The sequence below is a fragment of the Leptodactylus fuscus genome, chromosome 6 (genome assembly GCF_031893055.1).
Source record: "Leptodactylus fuscus isolate aLepFus1 chromosome 6, aLepFus1.hap2, whole genome shotgun sequence".
Taxonomy (NCBI): Eukaryota; Metazoa; Chordata; class Amphibia; order Anura; family Leptodactylidae; genus Leptodactylus; species Leptodactylus fuscus.
Window position 1 is genome coordinate 119,068,471 of NC_134270.1, and position 17,108 is coordinate 119,085,578.

The 17,108-nt window shown below is 43.4% G+C and overlaps 1 protein-coding gene across 1 annotated transcript in view; it reads right to left on the reverse strand.

Annotated features, from left to right (window-relative positions):
* Positions 1 to 14,500, reverse strand: part of MEIOC (meiosis specific with coiled-coil domain) — a 32,122-nt gene extending 17,622 nt beyond the window's left edge. Inside the window, exon 1 of the mRNA XM_075279066.1 lies at positions 14,327 to 14,500. Coding sequence (XP_075135167.1) covers positions 14,327 to 14,500 — 174 coding nt within the window. The remainder of the gene's footprint in view (positions 1 to 14,326) is intronic.
* Between the last annotated feature and the right edge of the window lie 2,608 nt (positions 14,501 to 17,108).

The following is a 17,108-nucleotide window of genomic DNA, read 5'->3' on the forward strand; positions in this document are numbered from 1 at the left end:
AGCAATCCCTTTCTGCAAACATAATATACTGTACATAAAACTGCAATATGTGAGGAGTTCATACATACCACACATGTATATATTTACAGGGGCGGGTGTTAAAGAAACTCCAAAATCGCAGAAATGAGCCATTCCATTTTGTGCATGCAAATTAAATAGGACTTTACATAAAAATATTATTTTCCATCCCCCTATAAAAATTTTAGCAACTATACATTCATCTCTAGTGATAATAGTTTTTAATATTATTTTAGCATGTAACGGATATCACTTGAGGCGTATTTTACTCTAGAAAGCTCCGGTATAGACAGGACAGGGATTGGGTGAAATGTAAACTTTATTCATGACTTTGTATGTGTTGTGTAAGTGTTTGGTGCAACTTTTTTTTGGCGCTGCGACCTGGACAATAGTAAATGTCTGGGTCACAGCGCCAATAACCTTCCTGGTTGTGTTCAGGAGGTATAACATAAGAATACCCCACTAGTAAAGCTCAGGGGAATTATACCTGTATGTGACAATCAGACAGCAAATCAGTATGCTGATTGACAGGAGGAGGGAAATAGGGACTAAATCCCTCCCCCCCCCTCCTCCTAGGGTCACATAGAGGTTGTCCACAAAGATCAGAGAAAAAGCTTCTCTGTCTGTGTCCTCCTCCGTGCAAGCTGCTGCAGCTGCAAGTCCTTCTCCCCTTCCTGTGTCACTAATACTTCCCGAGACAGGAGGGGGGGGGGGGGGGGCACTTTAAAGTCCTGTATCTCAGGACTCGTTTGGCCTATGAAGATAATTTTAGATTCATTTTAAAGATGAGAATCTCATCTTTAAAATGACACCAAGATCTTCATAATAGCCCTTACAGATTTTTAGCGAATTGCTGTTAAAAACGCTGTCGGGAATTGAGATCTTCAATGAGATCTAAATCCCCAATAGCGTTTTCAACAGTGAATCACTTTGGCACAGTAAGGGTTAACATGAAGAACTTGGTGTCATTTTAAAGATGAGATTCTCATCTTCAAAATGAATCTAAAATTATCTTCATAGGCCAAACGAATCCTGAGATATGGGCAACAGAATTTAAGAACGTACCTCTACGTCCTCGGCTATGCAAGACGTGATTGGCAGTGAAAGGGTTAAAAAAAATGTTTTGTGTTTGTCACAAAGTTGCTTGAAGGTGGATGTGGCTATTGATGACTCATTAAGACATTTGTAAACTTCAGGTTGTCTACTTTCAAAAAATATATAGGGTTTAGGGGTTCACTTGCTTTTCACAGTGTGTAATCCATACATTTTATAGGAGGATACTTTTTTAACATTTCCAACTTCAAAGCAGATTTTTGATCCTTCCAGTTCTGGTGATTTTCTGAAGACTCATGCGGGTGTAGGCCTGAAGTGCATGCGGGTGTAGGCCATAGTGATATGAATGAACTCTGCACATGTTGAACTCTTATTTTTAGGAGGTTTGGTGCATATAATTTATTGTTTCGTTTCCACTTTTAACAACTAATATACATTTATTTGCATTTTTTCATAAAACATTCACTTTAAATCAAAATTGCATGAACGTGCCTGTTCGTATAAAGTACCAAGTGGCATTGAGACAATGCTGCAGGTGTCTAATTTAAGAAAATATATAGGTATGGGGGGGATTGGATGCTTTTTTAATGTTGCAAAATTTCCATAGAGCCTTGGCAGTGAAGGGTTAATACTTGGTGGCAAAACCCTTGTTGACAAGCAAAGCAATCAGACATTTTTTGCAGTTGATGATGATGTTTGTGCACATGTCAGGAGAAATTTTGGTCCGCTCCTCTTTGCAGATCATCTCTAAATCATTAAGATTTTGAGGCTGTCACTTAGCAACTGAGAGCATCAGCTCCCTCCACAGGTTTTCTGTGGAATTAAAGGGGTTGTCCCATGAAAAGCATCCTATCTGTACTGCTAGTTTATGTGGATTTAAAGGGATTCTATCACTAGAACACATTTTTTTCTAGTTACAACTTCGGAATAGCCTTTAAAAAGGCTATTCGTCTCTTACCTGTGGAAGTGCTCTCCGCCGCGCCGTTCGTTCAAAATACCGGTTTGTACCGGTATGCTAATTAGTTCTCTCGCAGCGATGGGGGCGTCCCCATTGCAGCTCGAAAACAGACCGCAGCGCCGCCTCTCTGGTCTTCGGTGTCCACCCCTTGCTTCTTCAGCGTACTGTCGGACGCCTGCGCAGTACGCTCTGTTCAGCGAAGATTGCCGAACGTACTGCGCATGCGCGAAATTACGGTCCCAGCCATAGTGCGGGCACCGCAATTTCACGCATGCGCAGTACGTTCGGCAATCTTCGCCGAACAGAGCGTACTGCGCAGGCGTCCGACAGACGCTGAAGAAGCAAGGGGAGGACACCGAAGACCAGAGAGGCAGCGCTGTGGTCGGTTTTCGAGCTGCAATGGGGACGCTCCCATCGCTGCTCCTGCGATGGGGACGCCCCCATCGCTGCGAGAGAACTAATTAGCATACCGGTACAAACCAGTATTTTGAACGAACGGCGCGGCGGAGAGCACTTCCACAGGTAAGAGACGAATAGCCTTTTTAAAGGCTATTCCGACGTGGTAACTAAAAAAAAATGTGTTTTAGTGGTAGAATCCCTTTAAGACTTTTCCTAAATCCATTGCTTTATCAAAACTGCTTTGTTTGGCCGCTATCTTAATTTATTCACTTCATTGTTTACACTCAGTTTATATGGCCATGGTGCTTATCTGCTCAGTTCCCAAGTGAGGTAGCTGCCTTCTCTGAGGGTGGGGGCTGAGGGGCAGCAGTTCTGAGCTGTTTATGTCTGACAAGTAATGCAGCTCCTCAGATAGGGGAGAGGTGAGAGCTCCGGCATTTCTGATTCTAGTATAATTGAATTTGGCTGATAAGGACTGAGATAAGGAGTCCCTTACCTCTGTATGTAATGCAAGCTGACTCAAATCCAGCTCTGCTACATCAGCTTCATACTGTGGTAATGCATTTACAACCAATCCCTCATTACTGACTGCAAACATAGCAGAGCAAGTGAAACCCTGCCCACCAATGTGCCGAGAAAACCAGGAAGTGAACAGAGCACAGAGCCTGCAGGTTGGTGAACAAGGGTTATGTGAATACCCTTTTAAGGTCTTGAGACTGGCTAGGCCACTCCATGACCTTAAAGGGGTTGACCACTTTCAGACCTATATTAAGAGACAAATGTTATGGTTTGTATAATAAAAAGTTGTACAATTTTCTAATATACTTTCTGTATCTATTCCTCAGTTTTCTACATCTCTTACTGTTTTTTACTGTAAAAAAGCGCCAGGGAAGGTGGGAGAAGCAGTAAAAATGTGATGCCCCTCCCACCTTCCCTGGAGCTTTTTTTATACTGATAACTATGCAGGGGAGGTATTCAATCGAGTATATTCGCTCATCTCTACTTACTGTCATACATTCTGCTATTTCTAGTGGCTAAAACTCTGACCATGGTCATGCGAGTTACAGTCCACAGTCATGTGATGAGCACACAGGTGCAGAGCTCGTTGTCATAGCACAGTAATCAGACATTTGCCTGGTAACAAGCTGTGCACCTGTGTGCTAATCACATGATCATGGACTGTAAATCACATGACCATGGTCAGACTTTAAGCCACTAGAAGTAACAGAATGAATGACAGCAAGCAGAGATCTAGAAAACTGAGGAATTGGTACAGAAAGTATACTGGAAAATTGTATATCTTTTTGTTGTACAAACAATAACATTTGTCTCTTAACCCCTTCCTGCCGATGGCACTTTTTGACTTCCTGACCAAGCTCGATTTTTCAAAACGGACATGTGTCACTTTATGTGGCAATAACTTTGGAATGCTTTAACTTACCAAAGTGATTTTGAGATTGTTTTTTTTTATAACACATTGTACTTCATGTTAGTGGTAAATTTTGGTTGATATGTTTTGTGTTTAATTATGAAAAAATAGGAGATTTGGTGGAAATTTTGAAAAATATGCATTTTATAAAGTTTGAAATGATGTGCATTGCATACAGATAGTCAGAACGCCAAAATTATATCATAAATCTCATGTCCCAGATCTCTGCTTTATGTCGGCATCAAACTTTAGTCACCCTTTTATTTTTTATGGACATTATAAAATTTACAAGTGAAACAACAATATTCAAAATTTTCAAGAAATTTCTAAAACCCATTTTTTAAGGGACTAATTCATTTATGAAGGGGTTTTGAAAGACCCTTGTATTAAAACCCCCATAAATCACCCCATTTTCAAAACTGCACCTTTTAAATCAGCCAAAACAACATATACTTAGTATTTCAACCCTATAAGTGCTTAACAGGAATTAATACAAAATGGAGGTGAAATTTTCAAATTTGATTTTATTTTACTAATATTTTCGTTTAGCCCGAGAATTTGCACATTCTCAAGAGGTTAAAGGAGAAAACGTATCACACAATTTGTTATGCAAGTTCTCCGGACTACCATAGTACCCCACCTGTGGGTGTAAACTAATATATGGACGCACAGCGAGACACAGAAGGGAAGGCGCGCCAAGGAGCTTTTAGAGGGCAGATCTGGCTGTGATCAGTTTCAGGAACCATGTTGCATTTACTTTTGCATTTACCTTGAGATGTCAAAACATTGGAAACCTCTAGAAAGTGACCCCCTCAAAGAATTTATCAGGTGATGTAGTGAGCATTAGTAACCCCGAAGTGAATATGTAAGCTGTGCGGAGGAAATTGGGTCTACCAAATCCCATTCTATTTTCCCACTAGTTTCTATGACACGGATGGGGAAGAGGGGCATTCTGGGGAATCAGCGCTGGTATATTCTCTCTCATAAGCTCTAAATATGGGGTGTCCCCTGAAAACGCTTGCACCGCTTACACATTTCCTTCTAGTCGCAGCCACTTACGTTCTAATGAATTGGCAACTTTTGGGGTTTTTATCTTCACATTGTACAAGCTAGATTTTTATTTTCTGGCAATGTGGCCATATGAGGGCTTGTTGTTTGGGTTATTAGAAGTGCTTCTCAATGCCACCATTTTGGGGCCTGTAACTTATTGACTACATTTTATTAACTCTTTCTGGGTGACATGTAAAAGGAAACATCAATTCTGGCATTGCTTTTAGCATTTTTTTCCCCCGTGCAGTGTACAGCATAAGTAACATGTTACCTTTATTCTGCGGGTCGGTGCGGTTACGGCGATACCTCATTTATATTATTTTTTAATGTGTTGCTATTTGTGCAGAATAAAATTCAATGTAAGGGAAAAAATCAATTATTTTTGCATCGCCATCTTCTGAAAGGCATAAAATTTTTATTTTTCGGTAGAGAGATGGTTGAGGGCTTATTTTTTGCAGGGTGACCTCTGCTTTTTATTGTTACCATTTTGGTTTTCATCTGACCATTTGATTACTTTTTATTGAAAATTTTGTAAGGGAAAGGCGGTGAATAATCATTATGTTGTGTGGTTGTCTACTTTTTTTTTTTTTTTTTTTTATGATGTTCACCGTTCGGGTTAAATAATGTTTTAATTTTATTGTTCAGGTTATTATGGACGCGGTGATACCAAATATGTAATGTTTTTTTCTATTTTTCTTTATTTTACATAATAAAACGTTTTATATGGGAAAAAGGGATTTTTGAGGCTTTATTTATTTTAAACTTATTTATTTTTACTTTTTTATAACTTTTTTTTTCTATCCCCATGGGGGATTGAAGCAGTGATCTGCTGATCACTGCTTCACGAGATGTAGCTGCAATACACGTGTTACACGTGTATTGCAGAGTACAGGAAGCTCTCAGCCCCGTGCACATGTTACCAGGTACGTGGAGGGGACGGCATGGGGCATCACTGATTAGACCCCGGGCTGCCCACTACCAACACCGCCCCCCCCCCCCACGAAACCGTCGCACCATTATGCCCCAATCCCCAGAGGTGCCGGCGGTCAAGTTTGAACGCCGGCATCTCAGGGGTTAACACCCGCGTTCGGACCCGGTTCCGACCGCGGGTGTTACAGGGCATTGTCAGCCGTATGTTATCTTCAATGTCTTCTTCCGATGCAGGCTCGTAACTTCTAGGCCTCGGGCAGAGCAAACTGCGCAGGCGCACAGGAAAATGGCTACTTGCACAGTATTGTTAGTGGCCATTTTCCCGTGGCCAGTGCCAGTCTGCTATGCTCAAGGCCTAGAAGTTACAAGCCTGCGGCGGAAGAAGACACTGAAGATGACGCTGCGGACAAAGAAGGAGGCAGCGCTGGAGACACTTCTCTCGCAGCGGAGGGGACGCCCCCATCGCTGTTTGAGCGCTGGGGCCCGCCCCCATCGCTGCGAGAAAACTCATTTGCATACCGGTAAAAATTGGTATTTCTAAGGAACAGCGCAGCGGAGACCACGTCTAAAGGTAAGAGATGAATAGCCTTTCTAAAGGCTATTCCGACGTCTTATCCACAAAAAAAAAAAAAGGTTTTAATGGTAGAATCCCTTTTAGATAAGCATATCTTTACATAGACTTTAGGGTGCATTCACACTTCGGATAAGTTCAGGTCATTCTGAGCGTAAAACACGTTCAGAATCAGCGCGTACAAAGCAGATCCCATTCATTTCTATGGGAGCTGGCATACGTGTGCTCCCCATTGAAATGAATGGGCTGCTTTTTTCCCTATTATTTTCAATGTGATACGCGCGTATCACATTGAAAGCAATAGGGAAAAAAAGAATGAGCTGAGCGTATCCGAAGTGTGAATGCACCCTTAGAAAGACTATTCTAGGCATACCTTTCACTCATTGATAGGCACGCCTACCTCTTCTTTCGACGACGCCCTCCGTTTCTGGCTCTTCCCCGGGTTCATCTTCTTTCGGCGGTTCAAATCTGATTGGTTGAAATCTGGTGCGTGCGCAGTAGCGCTCCCTCCAGAGCTACTGCGCACACTCCGGTGGCACTGCCATTGAGAAAAATAGTGCCAGAATGTGCGCAGTAGCTCCGGAGGGAGTGCTACTGCGCACACGCCAGATTTCAACCAATCGGATTTGAACCGCCAGAAGAGGATGAAGATGAGAGATGGAGAGTTTTTTCACAGCACTGGGGACACCCCCAGTGCTGTTTGAGCGCTGGGGACCGCCCCCAGTGCTGCGAGAGAACTCATTTAGATACCGATGAAAACTGGGATATCTACAGAACGGCGGCGCGGAGAAGACAGTTAAAGGTAGAAGAGGAATAGCCTTTCTTAAGGCTATTCCTATTTGTTAGAAAGAAAAAATGCAGTTTTAATGATGAAATCCCTTTAACCACCTGCTGAGATTCATATTGAATTATTCAACCACATATGCCACAACAGAAATGCTAGGTTGTTTTACAGTCCCTGCAAAGTCAATGGGATTCTGGCTAATCCCATTCATACATTGCAGAAAATATTCTGCAGCAGAAATGCTGCAAATAGAAAAATGCTTTAGTTTTTGCAAATTGCAGCATATCAGTTATACCTAGAATCCCATGTGAGCGTATATTAAAATACGCAGTTAAAGGTGAAAATGCCTTTTTTTTTGCTGCAGATTTTGCTGCACTTCTTTGAGCCAAGGCCAGGCATGGCTTGAGCAGAAGGTAGAAGTATAAAAGTTTCCTAGATATCTCCCATTTCTTTTGTAGCCATTCTTGACTTCGGCTCAAAAAGGTGCAACAACATTTGCAACAAAAACAGTGGCGCTTCCGCAACATGAGGGTCTGTAGGGGGCGTTCACACTACCGTTGGTGTCCGTTATGAAGGTGTCCGTTTAAAAGAAAAAAAACAGACACCTATCATAACGGACATTAACGGACACTAACTGATGTTAATGTGTCCGTTTTTTTAACTGATCAATTTAATGGAACAGTTAAAAAAAACGGACACATTAGCATCAGTGTCCGTTTTTTATACTGTCCGTTTTTTCTTTTTTGCTGTTTATGCTTTCTGAGCATGTGCAGAAAAAAAACGGACAGAAAATAACGGACTGTAACTGATGGCCATCAGTTACTGTCCGTTATATGTCCGTTGCCCATAGACCTCAATGTTAAAAAAAAAACGGACACTTTCTGCCCGTTTTTTTCAAACGGACAAAAAAATCCTGCATGTGTGATTTCTCTGTCTGCTTGAAAAAACGGACATGGTTGTTAACGGACCCTTAAGGACACAAACTGACAACAGATGAAATCCCATTGAAATTAATGGAAATTGTAACGGACACAGCTAGTGTCCGTTGCTAAAATCTTGAACGGACAGTAGCAACACTGCAATCGGACACCAACGGTAGTGTGAACGCCCCCTAGATCACACGTTGATAGGGATGGCATATTTTGGTCCTGATTTTGATGCGGGAAGCCGCGTCAGATAAGGACCAGAATGCGCCTGCCACAGCTTCTGACAGTCGCGGCTTTCCGGTCCGGAGTGGGTCAAAATGAATGGGCCTAGTCCGGAGGGTTGCGAGGCGGACGACGAGTCTGAATCAGCCGCGGAATCTGCCTGAAGAAAGGACAGCTGGTTTCTTTTTCCTGTGAGCTGGAACACGCCGCTCACGGAAAAAAGGAAGCTAGCGGTCTACACAGACCTCTATTGTGAGGAGGCGGATTCTGAGGTGGATTCGGCGTCAAAATCCGCCCCCTTTGACACCGTGTGAACAAGCCCTAAGGCTGGATTACCACATCAGTTATATCCAGCCAGTTATTTTATGCCTGACACAACTGACAATGCTATTGTGCACAGATCAGGGCTTCATACACGGCTATAAATATGCTTCCTCACAACTAGACAAGCTATACTATTAGGGCTAGTTCACACGTGAACTGCCCGCGCGGGTTTTGACACAGAGAGAGACGCGGCGAGCCGCGTCTCTCTCTTGTCAAAACCCGCCCGCCGCGACCATCGCTGTCGCGGCTTAACCCTCTGCTGTCGGCTCAAATGAATGAGCCGACATAGGAGGGAGCTGCGGGGGGCGGAAGCCGCGCGACTGAGACAGCGCGGCTTCCGCCTGAAGAAAGGACATGTCCTTTCTTTTCTCCGCTAGCAGCAGCTCGCCGCTAGCGGAGAACAGAAGCCCGGCGGTCTCCATAGACCACCATTATAAGGGGAGGTTTTGGACGCGAAATCCGCTGTCAAAAACCTCCCCTTATACTCACGTGTGAACTAGCCCTTAGTTTCCCTCCAGCGTCTCTGAACCGCAGGGAAACCGCTGGACATGTGTGAACTAGTTAGTAGGAGCATCTGAAGGATCTCCCGCCTGAGCGTGTACTGCACTTCTGAGCCCGTCACCTCCTCTAGGGACCGTAGACAGCTCAGTCGCTACAACTGCCTACGTGACAAACTACAAGTCCCAGTATTCTCAACTAGCCTATAGTTCAAGTAATTCCCTTCCCATTACCACACAATAAAAAGAACACGGCTTCAGACAAACAAAACTCAGAAGGAAATAAGCGATAACAAGTGATAGTCGGCGCATCCCGGAGCCCCCTCTCACCTCCATCACAGCCACTAGCAGCTCTCCTCAGGCGACTCACAGGACAGCGGGAAACGCAGCAGTCTATTTTACTTACCTTTAGCCCCGCCCCCGAGCGGCCGTTGCGCCACTCTAGTCTGGCCCAGCAACAGTCTCCACACTGCTGGCCAGGTTATTGGCTGTCAAAGTACAGAGGCAGCTTTGATTGGCTAGTTCTTCTATTCTACCGGTGTGATTGGCTAAAGGGTTGTAATTAGGTGGAAGAGCGCGTGCATACGTTCTCTAGTAGTTCCCGCCCGAAAATCACAGAGACGGGTTTGGCGGCCGGTGATTGGTTTAAGGGGAAGCGGATTTTTGTTGAGGTAAAATATTGCAATTTGGTGATGGCAAAATGGGGAAAGTGAGGTAGAAGTAACGTACTCGTACTGATGTATATATCATACTATACATTACATAGGTATGCGTAGTTGTATAGCTGTAGAAAACCCTTCCACTTTACATTACCTTACATTCTGTAGACTTCTCATAAAATGAAAGAGTAAGGCTGCATTCACACTGCGGTTATTGATGCAGTAATTCCTACATGTTTCTATGAACATCTCCTGTAGGCTATGGCCATAAATAGCGTCTGTCAGTGTGCTAGCTGTGTTTAGGGGCTAGCACACTGACCCATTATTTTCTATGGAAGAATAAACTGTATGGGGATTAAATGTAGAGATAAAATTCTAACTTTGTTGAATACTATTAAAAGCACACATACATAGTGATGACACAAACGTGCTCAAGGTCTATCAAGCCTTCCCCTCAGCCCTAGAACTGGTATTAAAACCAATGTGAGTCCTAGTTACACGGGGCAGGAATGCGGAATACACCAACAGGTGTATACTACTATATCCTAGCAGTATCACACAATACTGGCACTCAGGTATAAAAAACCATAAACGGGTATTGAGAAAATAAGCCCAGAAATGTCTGCTCAAAAACTGGGGAATGGAGATTAGTATACAAATAGTTACAACATGAATTATATTGACTATTCAACCCCTATCCTCTAGTATACGTATGTCAAGTGTAGACAGTGTCATTGCGCGTAAATTTTCATCAATAATGTATTACTGTCTAAGAGATGTATACAGCTTATGCTAATACCTGTATATATGATATCACATTGGGGTTAGGGTAGCGGGGTCCTAAATACATATACCCCCGGTCTGTCGGTTTGGGACATGAAAGCAAACAAATGTGGGATTTGATAGCTCCTCACATAATCGCAATATTTCAATTGTCCAACAAACCCGAATTAGCTATAAGGTCCCTTACATGAGCTATATGTTTATGGCCATATAGTGCAGTTTCCAGGCACCAAATACTAATTATATGTGGTCAGGACAGAGGTGCACTCATTTAGGCACTTGACTGGTGTTGGCTGAGTTCATTAGGAGGTCCGATGTATATAAGTCAAGTAATGACCCCAAAAAGAAACAAAGTGTGGTAAAAAACGCAGTCCTCGGCGCCCCGATGGTGGGCGCCGATGCTTGTGATGTTAAGGCCACAAGAAAAAGGCTGTGGGCATGCGTCTGTTCCCAAAGATGTCCGACTTTTCAATCGGACAGCAAAATCGGACATCTTTGGGAACGGACAGTTAAGGACACCCATGGACAGTAAAAGAACTCACCCGATGTCCATTTAAATCAATGCAAAATGTCACGGACACAGCTAGTCCGCACAAGATTTTGCATTTTTACATTAGCAGCAGACACCGACAGTAGTGTGAACGCTCCCTAAGGGTGCATGCACACTGCGTAACGCCGGGCGTGTATGAGAGCCGTACACGCCGGCATTACAGCAGACTGCCGAACACTTCCCATTCACTTCAATGGGAGCGCTCGTAACAGCGGCGTTTACGAGCGCTCCCATTGAAGTGACTGGGAAGTGTTCGGTAGCCCTGCTGTAACGCCGGCGTGTACGGCTCTCATACACGCCCAGCGTTACGTAGTGTGCATGCACCCTAAGACTGAATAGATAATACAGCTATTCATTCACTATTAGGGCTAGTTCACACGTGAACTGCCTGCGCGGGTTTTGACACAGAGAGAGACGCGGCGAGCCGCGTCTCTCTCTTGTCAAAACCCGCCCGCCGCGACCATCGCGGTCGCGGCTTTCACCTCCGCTGTCAGCTCAAATGAATGAGCCAACATGGAGGGTACTGCAGCCGGGCGGAAGCCGTGCCAAAGAGATGGCTTCGAAGTCAGTAGCAGAACTGGGGTGGTGGTGTCGATACTCCTCAATTTTGCCAATCTGGGTTTAACAATTAGATTGGCAGAACTGGAGAGAATATGGCTGCATTCACTTATCGCTCCCACGCCTCCTCACGACTTCCTCTTCATCCTTCAATGCGTCTTCTGTGCCGCACATCAGGTCACAATGGCATAATGATCTGTGGGATAGGCAAGTTAATTGAGGACATTACCGGACCTCCACTTTCCTATTAAAAAAGCCGTTGAGCGTCCGGTAGGGCCCACTAGTGGGCCAGTCCATGGCTGTGGTCAACAGTGCTGGTGGGCCGCATATTATTGTTTTCAAGACAGAGGCTGCGAGCTGGCGGAAATTTGAATACGGACCATAATTGTCCCCTGGGCCAGACTTTGGACGTACCTGCCCTCTATATTCAATATGTATTAGCCAAACTCAAACCAGCTCTTTCAGCCAACAATCTAATATGTATGGAAGTCTCCCGACACTCCCACTGTCAGGCTAGATAAGGATCAGTAACTAAATTTTAACTACATTGTCCGTTTGTTCAGAGAGATAATCCATTGCCAAACCTGTCCTATTCAGTACACAGGCACTTCTTGTCATTTCTTTGATAGAGGATAAATAATTCATATCCATGTGTGTCTGTTTTTAAAATGAGTCCTCCACCATCTCCCCTAAGCATTTCAATGGCCACCACCATATGACAGAGCACATTACAGTGATATGCATTAAACCTTTGTTACGCTAGGTTCACACCTGCGTTCGGCACTCCGTTCTGTGGTTTCCGTCTTCTGCATGCAAGAAGACGGAAACCACAGACCGGGTGCGGCGGTGAGCATTTTATGCTCTCCGCCGCGAAACCGGTTTTTAAAATCCGGACACAGAGTACTGCATGTCCGACTCTGTGTCCGGATTAAAAAACCCAGTTTCGCGGCGGAGAGCATAAAACGCTCACCGCCGCTCACGGCCGGACAGCTTTCTCAACTATTGAAATGAATGGGTGAGAATGGGTCCTGCAAGTTTCCGTCTCCTGCCAATGTTTTGTGCAGGAGACGGAAACCTGCAGAACGGAGACCGGGCGCAGATGTGAACGAGCCCTTATATATACCTTTATTATACCTTTGTCATAAATAATAGACATTTGCTATGTATGTCACTTTTGAAGATTTGGAGAATAACAATTTTGAAGTGTTATACACACAAGGGAGTGGGTGCACTGGGGGCGGGCCTTAAGCTTTTAGATCTTATAGTGTCAGTTTCTTCATAAAACTTCTTTAATATTGCATAGCACTAGGGCTCCATGATAATGTGCAAATGAAATGCGCATAAAGTAAATAATTTCAAACACCATTATAACTCATGTTGATAGATGTTATGTGAGGAAGTTGCCAGTAGAGGGAGTAAGAATACTGCAGTAAATAGGTGAAGGACTTTATCTTGGGCATCTCCTATTACAAGAAAGAAACTTTATAACTATTTAAGATATATGCTCTAAAATCCAGTTTATAAAATCCCTATACAGAATTATGCTTCAAGCTGAAATGCAAGTCTTCCATAACAAATTGTAATCTTTGATGTAATAATGAGACTAAGTTGAATAGTTAAGGCAGTCCTTATCAATATGTCCTTTAAGACTTCTTAAGCTTGTGCATGTACTAGAGGGCAGTCTCCCACTTGACCCAGCTCATCCATGCATTTAATATGCCATATACATGAAATATTTACCTGCAGATCATTGGCAGATCCAATTTCTTTTAGTAACATCTCCTGTTAATCTTAAACTGGCCAAACACATATGTTATGTAGATAGATATACCTTTGGCTTATCTGGCTAAATTTGCTGAAATCTGCTGAGAATGTAATATTTGGGGTGGTCATACATATAAGATTAACAACATATGCTATTAAAGCTCCTATTAGACTTTAGGCGGAAAGCCTGCTTTTTATTGTAGCAAGTTTTGTTGTGTTTTTTTCAGCCAAAACCAGGAGTGGATTGAACAGAACGGAGGAGTATAAGAGCTTCCTAGATATTTTCCATTCCTTCTATAGCCACTACTCGTTTTGGCTTTAAAAAATGCTGCACAATCTGCAAGGTAAAAAAAAGCCTTTCCACAATGTGCGGTCTCAGTATTAGGCTAAGGCCCCACGTTGTGGAACACAGCTAAAAAATGCAGTGGAAACTCATCACAGCCTTTTCCGCATCGTTTTTCATAGCGTTTTTGTCGCATTTTTCACTGCATTTTTTCCCCCTTAGGGTAAGTTCACACTGGGTTTTTTAGGCCGGATTTTGACGCGGAGGCTGCCTCAGGGCACCGGCATCCAGTCATGGCATTCCACTCCAGATGAGGCTAAATTAATGGGCCTAGTCAGGAGGGAGTGTTCGTACCACGGAATTCTCGGCAAGAAAGGGCAGGTCACTTCTTTTTTTCTGCAAGCGGCATAAAACCGCTAGCGGAAAAAAAAGAAGTGAACAGCTCCCATTGAAGTCAATGGGAGGCTTTTTTGGAGCTGGATTCTGAGGTGGATTCCATGTCAAAATCAGGCTCAAAAAACCCTGTGTGAACTTACCCTAAATGCGCAGAGATGGGATTAGCCAGTACTTTGCTGGTACTGAAAAACTGGAGACTCCCAACAATAAGAGGAACCGGGAAGTTTTTTTCCTTGTTCTGAATCTGGCGGGCCTCATTACCGACTAGTACCATTCCATTTTTTTTAATTGGAGCTCTGTAGACATCCAAGTAGACATCCAAGGGCTGGACGACTTTTTCTTCCATTAGAAAAGTAAACAAACATGATGGAAAAAAAGCTTCTGTTATGTTTTTTGTTTTGTTTTTTACATTAGAGTGAATGTGGATGAAAGGTCCTCAGTCTGCTGCAATTAGGCAGATGTCAGGTATTTAAATATGGCAGCCACTCAGGACCTGTATTGAACAGCTGAGACCCAGCAGCAATGCCCACGATCAGTTCTTGCACTGATCGTGGGCATTGTTCAGCCTGATGCCTTGGTCAAATTTGACTAAGGAGCCATTTTGGGGTGTATTGATCAAGGGCGATCAATTACCATGACAGTCTGGAACCTATTGAAGGCTTTCCTGGTATAGACTTCTATTACAGGCTGCACTAGGTATTGGTCTAAAAAAAAAACAAACTTCCAAACCAAACCCAATAACTTTTTTATTTTCCTGTTCACAGAGCTATACTAGGGTTTAAATTGTGCTGCACAAATGGATCTTCATAATAGTACCATCTATTATTCTGTATAATGTATTGGGAAGCTGGAAGAAAATTTAGAATGGGGTGGATTTGAAGAAAAAGTGCATTTGTGTGCATTTCTTACGGGCTTTGTATTTACGGCGTTCACTTGGCACTAGCTAAACAAAACAGATAACCTAACTATACGTGTGGCTTACGTCCAGCCACACAAACAAAAAAGGAGCAATATAGTCTCAGGGCTCGTTCACATCTGCGCCCGGTCTTCGTTCATACAGATTTCCGTTTCCTGCACAAAACAGAGCAGGAGACGGAAAGCTGCAGGACTCTTTCAAACCCATTTTGAAAGATGTCCAGCGGTGGGCGCCGGTGAGCGTTTTATGCTCTCGGATGCGAAACTGGGTTTTTTAAACCGGACACAGAGTCGGACATGCAGTACTCAGTGTCCGGTTTAAAAAAAAAACAGTTTCGCGGTGGAGAGCATAAAACGCTCACCGGCGCTCACGGCCGAACCCGGTCTGACAGTTTTCCGTCTTCTGCATGAGAAGATGGAAAGCTCAGAACGGAGTCCGGGCGCTAGTGTGAACCCAGCGTTAGGGTTACAAGCCAGAACCATACACCTCCTTTCACCTCATGGAACTGCACTACAATGCAAGAGCTGCAGCCTTTTCTGGCCCAGTAATGAGCCCACGATCTACACCTGTGCTGAGGCTAATCCAGATCCGCCCTGGACCACATATATGTCAACCAGGGGCTAATACAGGGGTAGGGAACGTACGGCTCTCCAGCTGTTGCAATACTACAACTCCCAGCATGCATACTTGCTCTGCTGTTCTTGGAACTCCAATGGAAGTGAATGGAGCATGCTGGGAGTTGTAGTTTCACAGCAGCTGGAGAGCCGAAGGTTCCCTACCCCTGGGCTAATATATCTGGAATCCAGCTCTCTGCCTGGCACCTTCTCACACTGTGGAAACACTCACATTTCCAAAGTGTTTTTTTTATACCCCTTCAAATTTTGATGTTACTATCTTTATACATTGTTATTGATATTTTATTAAGTTCTCAGTTTTTATTAAGTGGCTCAGTGGTTAGCACTGCAGCCTTGCAGCGCTGGAGTCCTAGGTCCAAATCCTGCCAAGGGCGACATCTGCAAGGAGTTTGTATGTTCTCCCTGTGTCTGCGTGGGTTTCCTCCGGGTACTCCGGTTTCCTCCCACACATCATCCCACATACTGTTAGGGAATGTAGATTGTGAGCCCTATATGGGAAAGTGACTGACAATATCTGTAAAGCGCTGCGGAATATGATGGAGCTATGTAAGTAAGCATAATAAATAAATAAATAATACCCTGTAAAGCCACTGTTTAGGTGGTTTTCTGGTACTATTTGGGACACTTGTCCTTTTTTTTTTGTCCCCTGCATTATAATGTGATTTATGTTTTATATTTTTAAAAAATTTATATTTTTATATTATTTTTTATGTGGATTTTCAATTGCATTGTGAATGTAGTATTCTATGTAGTATTTGCAAGGGGAAAAAAATGCTGCAGAAAAAGCATGTCAATTTTACCTGCGGAAACGCTTGTAATTTTCCTATAGATTTAAGGGAGCCTTCACATGTAGTATACGCTCCGCTCATTCTGAACGTAAAACTCGTCAGAATGAGCGCATAAAAACCATATCCCATTGATTTCTATGGGTGCTGGCATACGTGCGCTCCCCATTGAAATCAATGGGAGGCTTTTTAAACTATTGCTTTCAATGTGATACGCGGTTTCTGGTTTTTACGCGCTCATTCTGAACGAGTTTTACGTTCAGAATTAGCGGAGCATATACTCCATGTGAAGGCTCCCTTAAAAAGGAAAAAAGTACTCAGAGAAAAACACTGTGGAAAAAACTCAGTGTTTTTGAAATGCTAGCAAATCCCATCCCCACTTTAGAGTAAAATATGTGCAGCGGACATGCTGCGATTTCTAAAATGTTAGCGGTTTGGAAATTGAATGTGAATTATAAATGCTGGTGGTTTCCCTATAGGTATAACTGAAGCAGAAAGTTTGCAGAGGTTTCCTTCCTTCCTTCCTTCCGGCAGCATTTTTTTTTACTGAAAAACCAACCAAGTGGGGAGGGGGTCACTGGCTACGTCTCCATTCAGACCAAACCTATGAGGGTAAAA